We start from the raw sequence: 18349 nt of genomic DNA, 5'->3' as shown, positions 1-18349 counted from the left end.
TGCTATCAGAAATATATACACACAGATACATCAGACTATAAGGGAATGAATAGAGCCTATTTACCTTATTCATTATGTTTTTTTTTTCCTTGCGTACCTAATAATGTTGTAAACAACTGTTATTTTGTCTTTCATCAGAGCTGATACTTTCACTTAAAATGTTATTTCATAAAAATTGGTTCATCAACCACAGTGTGGGGGGGGGGGGGGGCGTCTCTGATCTGTTATCGTAAAACTTACATAATTTTACGCTTTCAGATAAGTAACATCACTTTTGGAAGAACACTCAATGGAAAAAAAATATTCAAGTCATCACAGAACTTTGCAATTTGCCACAAAAAAGCACTATAATAAAATTAATATTAAGAAGAAAAAAACGAACGAAAGACACCATTTTAATATTACTGAGGTTGACGAAAATAGCTTAACTGCCGGTGTCACCACGACACCAGTGTCACGACGACACCATCAAAACATTCTTCTCAAGAAATCTTGACGTGACAGGATGATCCATCCGTTGATAGCTTATGAGAATACCACCATTTGAAATGCATTGTGGAATGTTTTGACGTGATGTGATGGCCAGTGTGAATTACCCTCATTTCTAACTGCAAAGGAGCCACAACTAATAATTTTGATTAAGTCCGCCACGATTTGTATTCTAGAGCTACAAGTGCAGTTTCTCGCTTCGCCACACTGTTAAATGCTATTGTTTTCCCTATTTAAGCATAATAAGCAGCCTTCTTATCTTCATCGTTGGAATCCTTTGTCATAATCTTCCACAAACATGTTCGACTCATACGTGTTTCAGTAAATTCAGCAATGAGCTCCCTAAAGTACTAACAAGTATCAACCATTTTAGAATTTACTTTGTACACAAGGACAAGAAGGACCTAACAACTGACTCAAGCACGGGACGTGTGAGATTTTCGCTGATCTCCTGTGCATGATTTGTTTGCAGGGATGTATTCTGCGCCCACAGATCTGACCAACTTTGCTCAGACTTCCAGGTTTTCGAGCATTCTAAATCTCCTATCCACACGCCACGAGTTTTCAGAGCAGATATGATGGGCGCAGACATTTGAACAAACAGATCGTTGCGTTCGGACCGGCCTATGATTTGCTTGTTGGATGCAGTGACTTTGCAGTCGTATATCTTGCCTTTTTGTATCGATCAAGGAGGTATGGATAGAAACGCTGACTTTTGTTGGTGTGCGGGTCAGGAAATGGTTTATCTTTTATTTTGGTTGAGAGCTTTGCTCAATGTCAGGTTCAGGCGGTATTTTGTTTACTAACCAAGTGCGGTTAAAGGAGAAGCATCGACTTTTTAAGTGAGTGATAATGAATCTGGAATTACTAGGTAAGTAGGAACGTAAATGAGTTAATAAAAATGTATTGTTAATTAATTTTGAGTCACTCTGACGGTGTTTTTTTGCTTTTCCAGAATCTTTCGGACAAAACTACCCGGAGGTAAGTGAAGAGAGTAGTCATTAATAAGTATTAGACATGCACAGCATGAAATTGCTACCATGAGTGATGTCATGGATCTGCCGAAATGCTTCTTTAAAGTGTGGTAACTGTAAACGTGTAGGTGTGAATACACATGTTGTTATGCTTATTTCGTACCAAAATTGAATATAAATGCAGTTTCTGTATCCAGGAGTTCGACGGTGCATTGGACTGCATATCGCTGGCCGTCACTTGCGCCTTCAACAAACGAGGGACGTTGTTAGCCGTAGGATGCAACGACGGCCGCATTGTAATATGGGACTTTTTGACTCGAGGAATTGCGAAAATAATAAGTGCCCATGTCCATCCAGTATGTTCCTTAAGGTAAGCTTTGAAAGATAAAAATTTAAAGTTTGTTTATTCCATTCTGTCATCTGTATTCCTTTAAATGGAGTTCAGTTTTGCATTTATCGTTGTATGGCGACAGTTTATTGAGTTGGGTATACATGTTTCTGCGGTATGGTATTTTAAAGTCCTTTGGGTAAACATGTTTCTACGGTATGACATTTTAAAGTTTAAAAGTGTACAGACCACTATTTTATGGTATAAAAACTTTCCTCATTCACTTAGGACTGATCTTTACTTTATTTCATGTATGAACTACAGAATTATCATTATGGTGTATCTTTCGGCACTCTCTGCAACTGCCTTGTTAAATTTTATTACTCTAGAGATGTTTTTAATTCTTGAAGCGCGTCGTAATCATATATACATCAGATGCTAGTGTTTAAACGTTACTGCGTAATGCATTGAAATAAAAATGAAGTGATAGACAGCTCTGTCCATCAGAATTATTGTTCACTGATGAGATTTGTTATTGTTCACTGATGAGATTTGTTATTAGCAGTATATTTAAGTTCGAAAACAACTAAAAATACAGTTGTCGGAAATATGTAATGCTGAATGTTCTTACTATTGTACCTTATCCGCTTTTTCTTCTTTATAATTACTTCTTGCAGATCACTGTGTAATAATCTCTTTCTTTTTTGTAGGAAGTTTAGTAACATTCCTGTAGCATTTGTATAATAAATGTAAATGTGTTTGCTGGGCAGTATGGTTGTATGCCTTCTGTTGTCAGTTTCAGATGAACTGTGTTATGATCAATCACAACAGCTCTTTTAATTTTTTTTCTGTAGTTCAAAGTGCAGTTCCTTATGATGTGTAACTCCCTCTCGTGAGAAAGGTAAATTGTTATAATTTTTCTGAAATGCAGTGACTCATGATAGGGGTCATTATTTCACCCTGAACCCAGTTATTGTGTGGAGATCTGTGTTGAAAATTTCTCTTCAGAGACTGATGAAAAATATTATTTAAAGGCAAGAAAACATTTTATTAGCTTTGTAATTACACCCTGGATACGGAAAAAAAACACATTTACCTTAAGAAAAAAAACACAGAAGTTACACACAAGCCAAGAATATAGATATTGACAGCAGTCATGGAGCAGCACATAAATATAGACGTCAAGGAATTTTTCCTTTTTTTTAACACTTCCTCCAAAAGAAAAAAATCATGAAATTATTGCTTTGTCTCTTGCATGCCAATTTCTGAACACAGAAAATTAAATCGAACTCGTTCAAGAGGTTTCGTCAAAATATCTGCCAACTGGTTGTGTCCATCAATGTGTTCCAAGAAAATCTCACCGTTCAGATATCTTTCACGAACATAGAAATGTCGGACCTCTATATGTTTAGAACGTCGATGATATTCTGGATTTTTTGCCAACTTCAATGCACTAGCATTGTCAATGTAAAGAACTGGAGGCTGCCCTGACATTTCCACTAATTCTGATAGCAGACGACGTAACCAAACTAACTCTTTTGCTCCTTCACTAGCTGCAATTATTTCCGCCTCGGTTGTGGATGTGGCCACTACTTTCTGCGACTGACTTGTCCATGACACTGCACCACCTGAGTACTTTGCAAGAATTCCAGTTGTTGAGCGCCTTGTCCAGTTATCACCTGCGAAATCTGCATCAGCGTAAATCTTTAACTCTTCTTTTTTATTATATACAATTCCAAAATTTAAGGTCCCTTTCAAATACCGGAAAATGTGCTTTACTCTATTCCAGTCGTCAGTGGTTGGTTTGTCCATAGCTCGAGCAGCTTTGTTGACTGCAAAAGTGATGTCTGGACGAGTTACTGTTGAAAGGTACATGTTGTTGTTGTGGTCTTCAGTCCTGAGACTGGTTTGATGCAGCTCTCCATGCTACTCTATCCTGTGCAAGCTTCATCATCTCCCAGTACCTACTGCAACCTACATCCTTCTGAATCTGCTTAGTGTATTGATCTCTTGGTCTCCCTCTACGATTTTTACCCTCCACGCTGCCCTCCAATGCTAAATTTGTGATCCCTCGATGCCTCAGAACATGTCCTACCAACCGATCCCTTCTTCTAGTCAAGTTGTGCCACAAACTTCTCTTCTCCCCAATCCTATTCAATACCTCCTCATTAGTTACGTGATCTACCCACCTTATCTTCAGCATTCTTCTGTAGCACCACATTTCGAAAGCTTCTATTCTCTTCTTGTCCAAACTAGTTATCGTCCATGTCTCACTTCCATACATGGCTACACTCCATACAAATACTTTCAGAAACGACTTCCTGACACCTAAATCTATATTCGATGTTAACAAATTTCTCTTCTTGAGAAACGCTTCCCTTGCCATTGCCAGTCTACATTTTATATCCTCTCTACTTCGACCATCATCGGTTATTTTACTCCCTAAATAGCAAAACTCCTTTACTACTTTAAGTGTCTCATTTCCTAATCTAATTCCCTCAGCATCACCCGACTTAATTTGACTACATTCCATTATCCTCGTTTTGCTTTTGTTGATGTTCATCTTATGTCCTCCTTTCAAGACACTGTCCATTCCGTTCAACTGCTCTTCCAAGTCCTTTGCTGTCTCTGACAGAATTACAATGTCATCGGCGAACCTCAAAGTTTTTACTTCTTCTCCATGAATTTTAATACCTACTCCGAATTTTTTCTTTTGTTTCCTTTACTGCTTGCTCAATATACAGATTGAATAACATCGGGGAGAGGCTACAACCCTGTCTCACTCCTTTCCCAATCACTGCTTCCCTTTCATGCCCCTCGACTCTTATAACTGCCATCTGGTTTCTGTACAAATTGTAAATAGCCTTTCGCTCCCTGTATTTTACCCCTGCCACCTTCAGAATTTGAAAGAGAGTATTCCAGTCAACATTGTCAAAAGCTTTCTCTAAGTCTACAAATGCTAAAAACGTAGGTTTGCCTTTTCTTAATCTTTCTTCCAAGATAAGTCGTAAGGTCAGTATTGCCTCACGTGTTCCAACATTTCTACGGAATCCAAACTGATCTTCCCCGAGGTCGGCTTCTACCAGTTTTTCCATTCGTCTGTAAAGAATTCGCGTTAGTATTTTGCAGCTGTGACTTATTAAACTGATAGTTCGGTAACTTTCACATCTGTCAACACCTGCTTTCTTTGGGATTGGAATTATTATATTCTTCTTAAAGTCTGAGGGTATTTCACCTGTCTCATACATCGTGCTCACCAGATGGTAGAGTTTTGTCATGACTGGCTCTCCTGAGGCCATCAGTAGTTCTAATGGAATGTTGTCTACTCCCGGGGCCTTGTTTTGACTCAGGTCTTTCAGTGCTCTGTCAAACTCTTCACGCAGTATCTTATCTCCCATTTCATCTTCATCTACATCCTCTTCCATTTCCATAATATTGTCCTCAAGTACATCGCCCTTGTATAAACCCTCTATATACTCCTTCCACCTTTCTGCTTTCCCTTCTTTGCTTAGAACTGGGTTGCCATCTGAGCTCTTGATGTTCATACAAGTGGTTCTCTTCTCTCCAAAGGTCTCTTTAATTTTCCTGTAGGCAGTATCTATCTTACCCCTAGTGAGACAAGCCTCTACATCCTTACATTTGTCCTCTAGCCATCCCTGCTTAGCCATTTTGCACTTCCTGTCGATTTCATTTTTGAGACGTTTGTATTCCTTTTTGCCTGCTTCATTTACTGCATTTTTATATTTTCTCCTTTCATCAATTAAATTCAATATTTCTTCTGTTACCCAAGGATTTCTATTAGCCTGCGTCTTTTTACCTACTTGATCGTCTGCTGCCTTCACCACTTCATCCCTCAGAGCTACCCATTCTTCTTCTACTGTATTTCTTTCCCCCATTCCTGTCAATTGTTCCCTTATGCTCTCCCTGAAACTCTCTACAACCTCTGGTTCTTTCAGTTTATCCAGGTCCCATCTCCTTAAATTCCCACCTTTTTGCAGTTTCTTCAGTTTCAATCTGCAGTTCATAACCAATAGATTGTGGTCAGAATCTACATCTGCCCCAGGAAATGTCTTACAATTTAAAACCTGGTTCCTAAATCTCTGTCTTACCATTATATAATCTATCTGAAACCTGTCAGTATCTCCAGGCTTCTTCCATGTATACAGCCTCCTTTCATGATTCTTGAACCAAGTGTTAGCTATGATTAAGTTATGCTCTGTGCAAAATTCTACAAGGCGGCTTCCTCTTTCATTCCTTCCCCCCAATCCATATTCACCTACTATGTTTCCTTCTCTCCCTTTTCCTATTGACGAATTCCAGTCACCCATCACTATTAAATTTTCGTCTCCCTTCACTACCTGAATAATTTCTTTTATCTCGTCAAACATTTCATCTATTTCTTCATCATCTGCAGAGCTAGTTGGCATATAAACTTGTACTACTGTAGTAGGCATGGGCTTTGTGTCTATCTTGGCCACAATAATGCGTTCACTATGCTGTTTGTAGTAGCTAACACGCACTCCTATTTTTTTATTCATTATTAAACCTACTCCTGCATTACCCCTATTTGATTTTGTATTTATAACCCTGTAATCACCTGACCAAAAGTCTTGTTCCTCCTGCCACCGAACTTCACTAATTCCCACTATATCTAACTTTAACCTATCCATCTCCCTTTTTAAATTTTCTAACCTACCTGCCCGATTAAGTGATCTGACATTCCACGCTCCGATCCGTAGAACGCCAGTTTTCTTTCTCCTGATAACGACGTCCTCTTGAGTAGTCCCCGCCCGGAGATCCGAATGGGGGACTATTTTACCTCCGGAATATTTTACCCAAGAGGACGCCATCATCATTTAATCATACAGTAGAGCTGCATGTCCTCGGGAAAAATTATGGCTGTAGTTTCCCCTTGCTTTCAGCCGTTCGCAGTACCAGCACAGCAAGGCCGTTTTGGTTAATGTTACAAGGCCAGATCAGTCAATCATCCAGACTGTTGCCCCTGCAACTACTGAAAAGGCTGCTGCCCCTCTTCAGGAACCACATGTTTGTCTGGCCTCTCAACAGATACCCCTCCGTTGTGGTTGCACCTACGGTACGGCCATCTGTATCGCTGAGGCACGCAAGCCTCCCCACCAACGGCAAGGTCCATGGTTCCTTGGGGGGAGGTACATGAGACAACCAATTGCTTCACGGTAGGGTACAGATGACGAAACTTCTTCGTTTTGATTACGTCCAATAGGAGTTGAGATTGTATTGCATTCTGCCATTCGAAATCTTTGCAGAATTTCTTCTGTGTATTTCTCTTGACTTATCATTATTGCTCCATCTTATTGCTTTATTTTTATGCCAAGAAAATTGTTAAGACTGCCAGTTGTTATTTCGAATTCATGTTGTAAAACATCCATAAAAACAGCAATTTCTTTCTTGTTACTGCCGACAATCACGCTATCATCAACGTAGATTGCCACATAAAGGCTATTTCCATTTTGTCTACGATAAAATAGGCATGGGTCTGCATCACTGTTTGAAAAACCAGCTTTCTTCATGAACTCAACAAAACGTTTGTTCCAGCAACGTGGCGCTTGCTTCAACCCATAAAGACCTTTTTTTAAGAAACATACTCGGCCTGTACCATCTTCGAAACCTTCTGGTTGTTCCATATATACTTCATCTTCAAGTATTCCATTCAAAAAAGCTGTCTTTACATCGAATTGTTCTAGCAGCATTTTCTTTGAAGCAGCTACAGCCAACAGAGTTCGTATGGTGTCACAACATGCCACAGGGCTAAAGGCGTCGTCATAATCAATTCCTGCTTTCTGAATACAGCCTTTTGCAACCAATCTGGCTTTAAAGCGAGTACCTCCAGTGACTGCGACCTTTCGCCGTAGAATCCAGCGGTTTTGCAATACTTTGGCATTCTTCGGATGGTCAACCAGCACCCAGGTATTGTTTTCCTTAAGTGATTGAAGTTCTTCACTAATAGCTTGCATCCATTCTTCCTCCTCGTTTGACTGCAATATTTCTGAAAAACAGTTTGGATCTTTGTATCCAAGTGCATCAACTTTTGTTGTCATACAAAATTCACCACTTTCCATCCAGGTTGGTTTTCTTCGTTGTCTTTTATTCTTCTGTTTCTCTTCATTAGAAGATTCAGCAGCTTCTGCTTTTAGAAATTCTGTTAATTCTTTATTTTCTTCAGATTCACTCGACTCTTGACCTTCTCTAGAATCGAGAGTGCCAATTTTTTCTTGAGTTTGGCTTCCTCCAGAAGTGTACAGCCTAGGAGATTTACATTGGTCATCTTTAGATGAATTCGGATCATTAAATTCTTCCCGAGGGACTTCAAATTCAACATGATCACTATGTAAATCACAAACAATTTCTGGCTTAAATTTTACATCGTGACAACACCACTTTTCTTTTAGATGGAATCCAAACTCTGAACCCATCTTTGTCATTAACATATCCAACAAGTCGTCCAAAAACTGCCTTATCATCAAACTTGGAACGGAATTGTTTGTTAATGTGAACATAGCAGCCTGTGCCAAAAATTCTGAGATGATCAAGTCGTCCTACTGGTCGATTAAACCATAGTTCATAAGGGGTTTTATTTTCAACTGATGATTTTCCAGTACGATTTATTAGGTAGACTGCTGTGTTACATGCCTCTGCCCACAAGCCTTTAGGTAATTTACTCGGATTTAGCATTGACCGGGCAGCTTCAACAATGGTCCTATTTTCCCGTTTAGCCACACCATTTTGTTCAGGAGTGTAAGGAGGAGGAATCAGTAGCTCTATTCCCCTGTCTGCAAGCAGTTCACTGACATTCTCATTGTTAAATTCTTTGCCACCATCACATCTAAATTGTTTGACAACATGTCCATTAGTTCGTGCTTCATTTAAAAACTGCTTAAGCACAGTACACACTTTACTTTTGTGTCTTAAAAAGAAAATTCGACGAAATTTACTAAAATCGTCTTTGAAACATACATAATAATGCTTGCCTCCAAAAGATTTCGTGCTCATTGGTCCATTTACATCCGCGTGGATTAATTCACCAGTACTGGTAGCGCGTATTGTTCGTGTTTTGAATGGCAGCCTATGCATCTTTCCAACCGCACAGCCGTCACAAAATTCACTCTTGGCATCTTCCACATTAATGTTCATTCCTTTTAAAATATTCTTCACATGTTGTTTATTCCGATGACCAAACCTTTCATGGTACACTTGCAATGTTTCGGATGAAGTCATCAAGCTCATACGATTCATTTTTGCATTTCTAACAACACGCATGTTCAACACATAAAGTCCATTTTTCACATAACCTGTCATAACAATATTGCCACTGACTTGTTTTCGAACACAGACATTATTATAACTAAAATTAGTACTGTAGCCTCTGCAGGCAATGGCTCTCACAGAGAACAGATTAGCACTTGCATCAGGGACGTACAAAACATTGTCCATTCTAGCATTGTACCATTTATTGTTTCGTCGGATTTGGATGTAAACTGTTCCTTGACCGTACGCACACATTTTGACATCTTGTTTTCCCAATGAAATTACTTGAGGAACATCAAATTCACTATACGAAACAAAATACTGTTTGTTGGGAGTTATATGATTTGTAGCGCCACTGTCGCAATACCATTTATTTGGGTCACTGTGATTACTGGTACACACACCCATAGCGTATGAAGCAAATGCAGCGTGTTCACTGTCTTGCTTCTTCTCTTTTCTTTTATTGGTGTCACGAGTGTTCTGTGGACACTCTGCTGCCCAGTGACCTAATTATTTGCATCTATTACACGGAAACTTCTGTTTTAATTGTGACTTCGTCATCTTTACTTGCTGATTACTTGTTTGCCGTTTTCTTGTTTTAGAAACGACAAAAGCTGCACTTCCATTAACATCTTGTTCACGCAGTTCGATAGTACAGAGTTTTTCAATCAATAAATTCAAGCTTTGCTTTTCTGTCGGTATCGTATCCCAGAGATCCTTAAAATTGTCGTAGTCTTTTCCCAGTGTAGACAAAATTCGACCATTTAAGATTCTTTCAGATAGCGTATTTTCTTCATGTTTTGCTAATTCATCATTCAGGTCCACAAATAACTTTTGCAGTTTGGCCACATGCGCACTAATATCTTCCGATTCATCACGTTTAACACAGAAAAATGTTTCAATCAACATATTCAAACGCTGAGTACTGCTACGTTCAAATCGGGCGCGTAATTTGTCCCAGATTTCTTTAGCATTCTTGCATGTTAAGACGAGTTCTGCAACAGGTTTACTTAGCGCACTTGCTATAAGACTTGCTGCCTTTGCGTCGTCCTTGAGCCATTCCACATACGCTTCTTTTTGTTCACTTGTCGCATCTTGTGGCAACTCTACACGTTCACGTGTACCGTTAATAATATCTTCTAGTCCATATGAACGTAGCACCATAGAAATATGCCATTTCCATTTGGCCCAGTCATCAGGTCCTTCAAGCTTATCAATGCTGACCTTATAATCGCCGCTAGCAGTCATGTTTCTTTACAGACATACGCTCATTTCAAATATTGTTTTAATTAAACTGTGTTGTTTGCCTTTACACGTGTACTGGGCCCATAACCTGATGAAAAATATTATTTAAAGGCAAGAAAACATTTTATTAGCTTTGTAATTACACCCTGGATACGGAAAAAAAACAACACATTTACTGTAAGAAAAAAAACACAGAAGTTACACACAAGCCAAGAATAAAGATATTGACAGTAGAGTCATGGAGCAGCACATAAATATAGATGTCAAGGAATTTTTTCTTTTCTTTTAACAGAGACAAAAAGTAGCTTCGATGAACTGATTTTATTATTTTTATTCATTCAATTACTGCTTTGAGTCTTATTATTATTATTATTATTATTATTATTATTATTATCATTAAGGATTCAAGGAATTAGTTCTTTAGTATTCAGTCTCTCTAAGAAAAGAGTTTAGTTGTCAGAAATGAATAAATAACCAAACAGATCTCACTAGACAATGTTTATGTTCAGGCGTTGTTTATGGTAGAATAGAGATCTGCCACTGCACGCTGACTGTAAGCTGTGTTCGATGTCTCTGCCAGCTGTCAAACTGCGTGCTGAATCTGTAGGAATCTTAGTGTATGTCAACTATGGTCCAATTGTCCTTTCTATGGGAAAATGTTTGTTGAAGTGGATTTGTTTGAAAGTCTTTAAATTAATGAGCATATAGAGTTTGCAGGTTCAAGCTTCCACAATCCAAAGAAATGTCTCGTAGGCATGCACGAATATTGTAAGTGTGAAACCGTAAGATGGAAAATAATTTACACAATACACACCTTGTTTATGCTGCTGAGAAATTGGATTATTGGCTTCTTATTCTCACATAAAATCAGAAAATGCCTTTCAGTTAAAGATGGTGGTTTCACAACAATGCTTTCTCTCTTAAGCCATAATACATTTGTCCATACTCATTAAAATCAGAAGCTAGACTGCATCTTTTCACAGTAGTTGACATCGAACCAAAGCTCTCCTATTTCAAGGAATAGAGGGATCGTCAGCGATAATGCTGCTCTCTCGCAGTCAGTTGCGCACGAGGGCGCTTCAAATAATATCTTGTTCGGCCACGTATCTTTTACTCTCGCATGACATGAACTGTTACCATGCCCTTCCTACGCGAAAATTTTCTCAATCGGACAATTGTCATCTATTAGATGTTATTTTGTAAGGGAGTCTGCAGTTACTATATGATCTTAAGACCAGTAGCTTAGCGGGCATGCTACTGGGGAACAAGCTTAGTCTATCATAAATTGCCTCTGTATGTTGAAGCACTTTATGCAGCCATTTATTTAACCTTGCCCACATTTCTAAGGTTTAAAAAGTCTCATAGAACTGTACAAAATTTAGATACATCAGTTGTACAAAAACTGAGATGTGTTTTGATTTTACGATTAATTGATTGTAATTAACTTTTGATATCTGAATGTTACTATTGAAAATTGGAGATTCATTTTGTGAATGCACAAAAGAGAAACCTTTTTTCCCCACAATCTTGTTAGAGAAGAGATGGTTGGAGATGTGGTTCTTCGTGGTGGAGTTATGATGTTACAGGAGCGGGAGGTTGTTGGAGAGGCAAGAAGATGTACGAACCCTCAGCAGGAGAATAGAATGTGAGGGTAACAGTAGACTTTTCTCAAAACAGTTATGTTCACTTAAGGTACTGCCCTCATCACGATTACATGAAACGTAATTCCACGGGCATTAATTTTTTACCAAAGCTATACTTCCCAGAAAGAAGGATTAATCACACCTGTAGTAATGGTGCAGCAATTTTGATATGGTATGGCTTACATCCAAATGCTTTCAATTAGAAAGATTCCAGTGGCAGCTTCGGGTTTATATGCAATCCATTACACACCAAATCAACTATTGTTATTGCTACTACCAAAAAGGTCATATTTTGGTTCACAGTAACTCAATAATTCACCACGTCAACAACTGTCATCCATGATGATATTATTGGTTATTCACAGAATCACATCTTCGTCAGAATTGAACACAATAATACGCCACATCAGCATCTGTTGTCCATGATGGTATTATTGAAAAAGTAAAAGAAACAAATCACCATCACTCTTTTGTAGCTCCAAAAGTTCTGTTATTCTAAGAGCATTGGCAAGACTTCCATCTGAAGTTCCTTGTATCCTTCAATGCATGATGTTCACTGCCATTGTGGTTTCATCCACCAAGAATGCACAATACTTCAAATTGAAGTTTCTTGTGTTCACTTGAATGGATTTATATTATCACACTAAGGCTCCAGATTGAGTCACTAGTGTTTACTCACATGATCACTATCTTGTATATTGTCTTCAGTTTTATGTTCACATACTAACCTTTGTTCTTCATTAACGCATAATGTCCAGTGAGCTATACCCATACTGACTCAAGACTGCTCACCTGCACATTACTGCTCTCCTCCCTTCCAGTAATTGTAATTATACTGTATACATTAAAGCTCCTGACTCCCAAGGAAAAGCTTGGGCAGTCTCAATCTGTACCTTATTGTTTTTAACCAAATCGTCAGAGTACCTGACCATCTAGTTTGAATCATGACTGTACAACAGGTTAATTTATTTTAATGTCAACTAACAATTACTGTTAATAACAACATGAAAAGTGAAAAATTCAAAGTAAACCTCTCTATCACTAGCTAATTCTTTGACCCCATACGCATGAAAAGACTCAAATACATACTACCAGTAATAACTTACTACTAAATAAATTTCATTGAAAAATCACACATTCATTGACACAGTCAAAAAACATCTCCATTCTTAACTTTGAATAATTATCTTATTATTAATTACCTAGATTTCACACTGATATTGTCATCAGTGTCCCCTTTTTTTCATGTGTTGTTTGATCAGTTGTACTCATGATAGCATTTTAGATATTGGTGGGGGAACACCTCCTTCACTTTCTCTGACCCTATGTACTGTGATACATACATGCCAGGGTTTGGTACTTTGCTAATTATATATGGTCCTGTTTACAGTCTCTGCCACTTCCTGATTTTCTTCTTTAATAATGAAGACTGGGGATAGGTCCTCAATAAAACTTTGTTTCCGATCTTGTATTCAGATACTCTCTTTAAATTCTTGTCAAAGTTCATTTTCCTTTTCCTTGCCTTTTCAGTAGTGTTCACTATTGCATCTCACAGTTCTGATTGCAGTTCTTGGTTCTCTCCAGCATGTCTTGACAAACAGGTTACCCATTCATTCTTCTCTAGCTTATTGAACATTAATTCAGCCAGTGTAAATTCTGCTGTCATGTGCGGTAAGTTGCTTACAATACTCTCAAATACATCCAAATAATCAATCCGTCTTGACTGTTTTTCTGGACAGTATGTCCGCATGATATGATTTAATTCTTTAAATATTCTCTCCACTGGACTCTCTTCTGGATTGTAGCACAAGGTAAGGACTAGTGTAATGTTAGCTTCTAACAATGCTCTCCGCCAGGTAAAACTTGCGAAGGTAGAAGCATTGTCAGATATCACCGCCTACGGTTTTCTTACACTTAGAATGTATTTCCATAGTAACTTTCTCACTATGGTTGAACTCATTGCGGCCTTTGCTGGGTAAAATTTCACGTCCTTTGTGGATACATCTAGAAAAGCAACAACATATTTGCAGCCACCCCTCGATTTCGGAAGAGGGCCACAAACAACTGATACCAAAGAAAGTGGCCTGTCTGGTATAATCGAGCTCAACAACCCTTTTCTACCTTGATGATTATCCTTTGATCTGTGGCATAAATCACATGACTTCAATATCGTGGCTATTCTCCATTTACCGTTAGGTATTTAGCAATATTGCTTACTCTTCGACGCTCACTTAGAGGCACTGAAGTGGCCCCTTGGTAAATGCGTACACCTTACCAGATCTTCTACTCTATTGTCGGGTACACACACACACACACACACACACACACACACACACACACACATGCCAGTTTTTAGACTTTTCAGTCCCCCTGTGAACAATACACCATCTACTAGCTTGAAATATTCTGCCAGATTGGCATTGCTCTTTTGTTCCAGCAGCCGTTTGACGGTTTGACCTTACTCAAACGCAGATCCTGCTCTTGTAATTCCGCCATGTTCTTACATAAATCTAAATAATATCTTCGGCGTGCTGTATTCTTTATTAACAAAATCTAAAGTTCGTCTTCTGCTTCCCCTTCACATACATCCTCTTCTAAACCTTCCGGCATCCTTGATAATGCATCTGCAATCAGGTTATCTTTGTCATTACTGTATTCAATGGAAAAATTGCACTCTTGGAGAAATATTGTCCAACGACTCAATCTCATGTGTAGCAACTTGCATGTTTGTAGGAAACTTAATGCCTGATAATCACAGAATACTTTATTCTGAGATTGGTATATATAATAGTGACATTTTCTAAGTGCCCGTATTATTGCCAGCACTTCTTTTTCAGTGGTGGTATGAGCTCTTTCGCAGTTGCTCAAGGCCCTCCTAGCAAATGCTATTGTACAGAATGTTGTGTGCCCTTCAATTTTCCTGACCTAGAATAGGCATGCACCCAAACCAATGTTCATACAATGGAAAATCCAGGATGGAATGTAACAGTATTGTGAAAAGGCAAATTGCTACTCACCATATAGTGGAGATTCTGTGTCACAGATAGGCACAACAATAAGCGTGTCACAAATAATAGCTTTAGGCCTGTAAGACCTTCGTCAGAATTAGACAGCACACACACACACACACACACACGCACACACACACACACACACACACTCAGCTCACACACAGATGACTGTGGTGTCTGATTTACATACATAGCCACATCAGGTCTTTCATTAAATACATTGATAAATCTAGACAACAATCTGTTCAGTTGGTCTGTCTGTTCAGTACTCAACTCGGACAATTTGTTAATTTTTGTTGTGATTGGTTAAATAACTCATTCACATCTGCTACTTTTCCTCTTCTGGACACATGCTCGATCTGTAGCTTGTTACCAGCTGTATGCGAGCTCCCTCGCAATAGTTCCCATGAATATTTCTTGTCTACAGAAGTGGTATGTCAATATCTTGTGCTTCACTCTCCATTCTCAAAATACCACATGCAAAAGCTATGTTTGCATGTGTTTCCCCAAAAAACTCCAGCCTTAGGATGCAATCCACAATTAATCCCTCGGCAGTTAGAAGTGTGCCTACCTCCTAATAAGCTTGGACTTGGAGTTTGCAGTTACTAACTGGATATACTGGAAACTTTGATTCCTGGCTCAGTTTTTCAAACAAATTGGCTGTAACCGTCTTTACTGTTTCACTTGTGTCCAGAATGATCTTTACTTCATTATTTCCAATTCCACGCTTAATTGCTTATACTGAAGTCAGCCTCTCCTCAACTTTACACCTTGTCTCCTCTGAGAGTAATTCATCTCTTAATAAATGCCTGTTGTTGTATTGTAGCATAGCCAAGTTACTATCACTGCCCCTCCAATTCTTTTTGACCCTAACACGAGCTGGTGCAGGCCCTTAAGCATTTTTCTGATTTTTGTTGGTATTCCTGTTTATATCTTTGCGTATTTCTGTTATTACAAGTGTGTTCTGATGCCAGTCTGTCGCATTCGCATTCAGTGGTACTCTCGTACTTCGTTCTTGTACGTTTGCTTGGTTATTGTTCCAAGTTTGATGTCCACTGTCGTACCTTACATAACCTGGGTGATATCTCCTGTCAGGTCTTCCCTTTCTACCCTGCTTCTTCCAATAATTTGGCCCGTAACTGTATTATCTTTGATTATTTCCATTCATAATCACGTGGCTGCACTCCCACCTCATTTGTTGCCGCGTGCTGTGCGCCGATCATTTGTCTAAAACTGCTGATATTTTTTGCGTGTTATCTGTCCATTATTCTCTGCATGCTTTTTGTCGTCCTCTTGGTTTATGTCATATGTGTCCAATGTTGGCAAAAATTCTTCAGTGTCATGTTCCGGGATTGCCATGAGCTTTTTTCTGATGGCAGAGGTAAATTTTGATTTTAATATCTGGATGATATCTTCTTCGCTCATCACATTATCCTAGTATTTTGCTTTGTTGAGGTATTTTAGTATTTTGCTTTGTTGAGGTATTTTTGGAAATATTTATGCAATCCTCCAGATGTTGCTGTAAATGGTTCTGGGTTTAATACTCCTTTTTTAGCCTCCCTTGTGCACCCTGCGACCAATTCTTTGACAGGAATGCTCGTGTGAACTCTTCATACGTAGTGCACATTTTTATGGCATCAAGAAACCACATTTTGCTTTCTCCGTGCATATATTCTGCTACATGCTGCATCTTTCAGTACTCACTCCAACCACTTGGTAAAAATGTGAGTAAAACTCCTTATGAACACCACCAGATGTATTGTCTTCTTTTCCGGACAAATTGCTTGGAATTGATCATATTTTAGTAGCTTTTCTTCACTATGTTTACTCTCTCTATGTTTGTCCCAAATTATGTGCTCATTTTCTGCCAACTTGTTGAATGTAAGCAGATCTGCTGTTACTTTCTGAGCTGGTGGTGACATTTTCCCAAGGATTATTCAATACATTTTCCTGTATGTTATTCATAGATGACACTTCACGCATCTCCTTCAACTCATCTGGCATGTGTGAGAAGTCCTTTTTCACAGTGGTAAGTCTATTATAATAGTAATGCATACACAAATGACAAAAACTTAACCTAAGACACAAATATTAATACTTGTTCATTTAATCCTTTTTCATTTAACTTTCAAGTTTATCTCTGTCTTGATTACTTATTGTCACTCAGGAAAAGGAAGTTACCACAAGTCAAAATTCAGTAATTATTCAATTCTTGTACCACTTCTAGATGTCCTGTCACATAGGGCGCCATTGTAACCACCTCTCACGTTAAAGGTAATTTTACTGACATGTAATGATTCATGGGAGGAGTCATTATTTCGCCCTGAACCCATTTATCGTATGGAGATCTGTGTTGAAAATTTCCTTTCAGAGACAAAAAGTAACCTTCATGAACTGCTTTTGTTATACCACCACAAAGCCATTGTTTCTCGTGGAAATATTGAGGACAAGTTTGGTGAAGTGGAGCCTCTTAGTAATATGCGGTTGGGCTCACTGTTAATCAAGGCTTCTTGTGCCACCCAGTCCACAGCTCTTCATGTCTGTGATCATCTTGGCAATTTCCTGGTGTCTGTTACTCCTCACCAATCTCTGAATATGGTGCAGGGAGTGATTTTTCATTGGGACCTCATCCTGCAAACTGATGATTAACTCCAGGCTAATCTGGCGTGGAGTGACGTTCATTTTGTTTGATGTGTGCAGAAAGGTTGCAAAGACAACCCACCCATACTGGCGCCTTCATTCTGGCTTTTGAGGGGGTACCCTCCCAGAGAAGGTCAAGGGTATGTGCTACAGACGCGACGTGAAGCCGTACATCCCTCCACCCATGTGGTGCTTTCGGTGCTTGCGTTTTGGGCATATGTCTTCCTACTGTACGGCGGACCTTCTATGTGGTGACTGTGGAGACCCTCTCCATGAGAGAAGCCCCTGTGTTCTGCCACCTGTGTGTGTCAGTAGTGCTGATTGCCACTCCCCTCGCTTGCCAGATTGCCCAGCTTACAAGAGAGAAAAGAAGATCCAAGAATACAAGTTCCTAGATCACCTGTCTTATGCTGAGGCTCGCCAAACGTATGAGAGACTGCATCCAGTGTCACTATCTTCAACTTTTGCCTATGTTACTTCATTTCCTCCTCCTGCCTCTACCTTACCCCAGCCCCGTCCACCTCTCCCCTCCCCCCTCCCCCTGCAGTTCCCATGGCATCCCATCCGGGAGATGCTCCCCCTCCCTCAGTGGCGGATATAGAAAAACCTCAAGGAGGTTAGATGGTCTCGGGAAAGTACAGAAAGGGCAACAGCCTCAAAGGGTGCAGGGCAAAGTCAGGACTTGTGGGGACCAAGCAGCAATCGGTACTGTAATTGTAAACTGTCGAAACTGCA

General features: G+C 39.2%; 1 protein-coding gene across 1 annotated transcript in view; it reads left to right on the top strand.

Moving 5' to 3' along the window:
* Positions 1-1246: 1246 nt before the first annotated feature.
* Positions 1247-18349, top strand: part of LOC126100494 (retinoblastoma-binding protein 5 homolog) — a 94472-nt gene continuing 77369 nt past the window's right edge. The window contains exons 1-3 of the mRNA XM_049911103.1: positions 1247-1360; positions 1445-1470; positions 1661-1833. Coding sequence (XP_049767060.1) covers positions 1342-1360; positions 1445-1470; positions 1661-1833 — 218 coding nt within the window. The 5' untranslated portion in view covers positions 1247-1341. The remainder of the gene's footprint in view (positions 1361-1444; positions 1471-1660; positions 1834-18349) is intronic.

The sequence above is a fragment of the Schistocerca cancellata genome, chromosome 9 (genome assembly GCF_023864275.1).
Source record: "Schistocerca cancellata isolate TAMUIC-IGC-003103 chromosome 9, iqSchCanc2.1, whole genome shotgun sequence".
NCBI classification, from domain to species: domain Eukaryota; kingdom Metazoa; phylum Arthropoda; class Insecta; order Orthoptera; family Acrididae; genus Schistocerca; species Schistocerca cancellata.
Note: the sequence above shows the minus strand (reverse complement) of the source record. Positions and strands in the feature narration are given on the sequence as shown.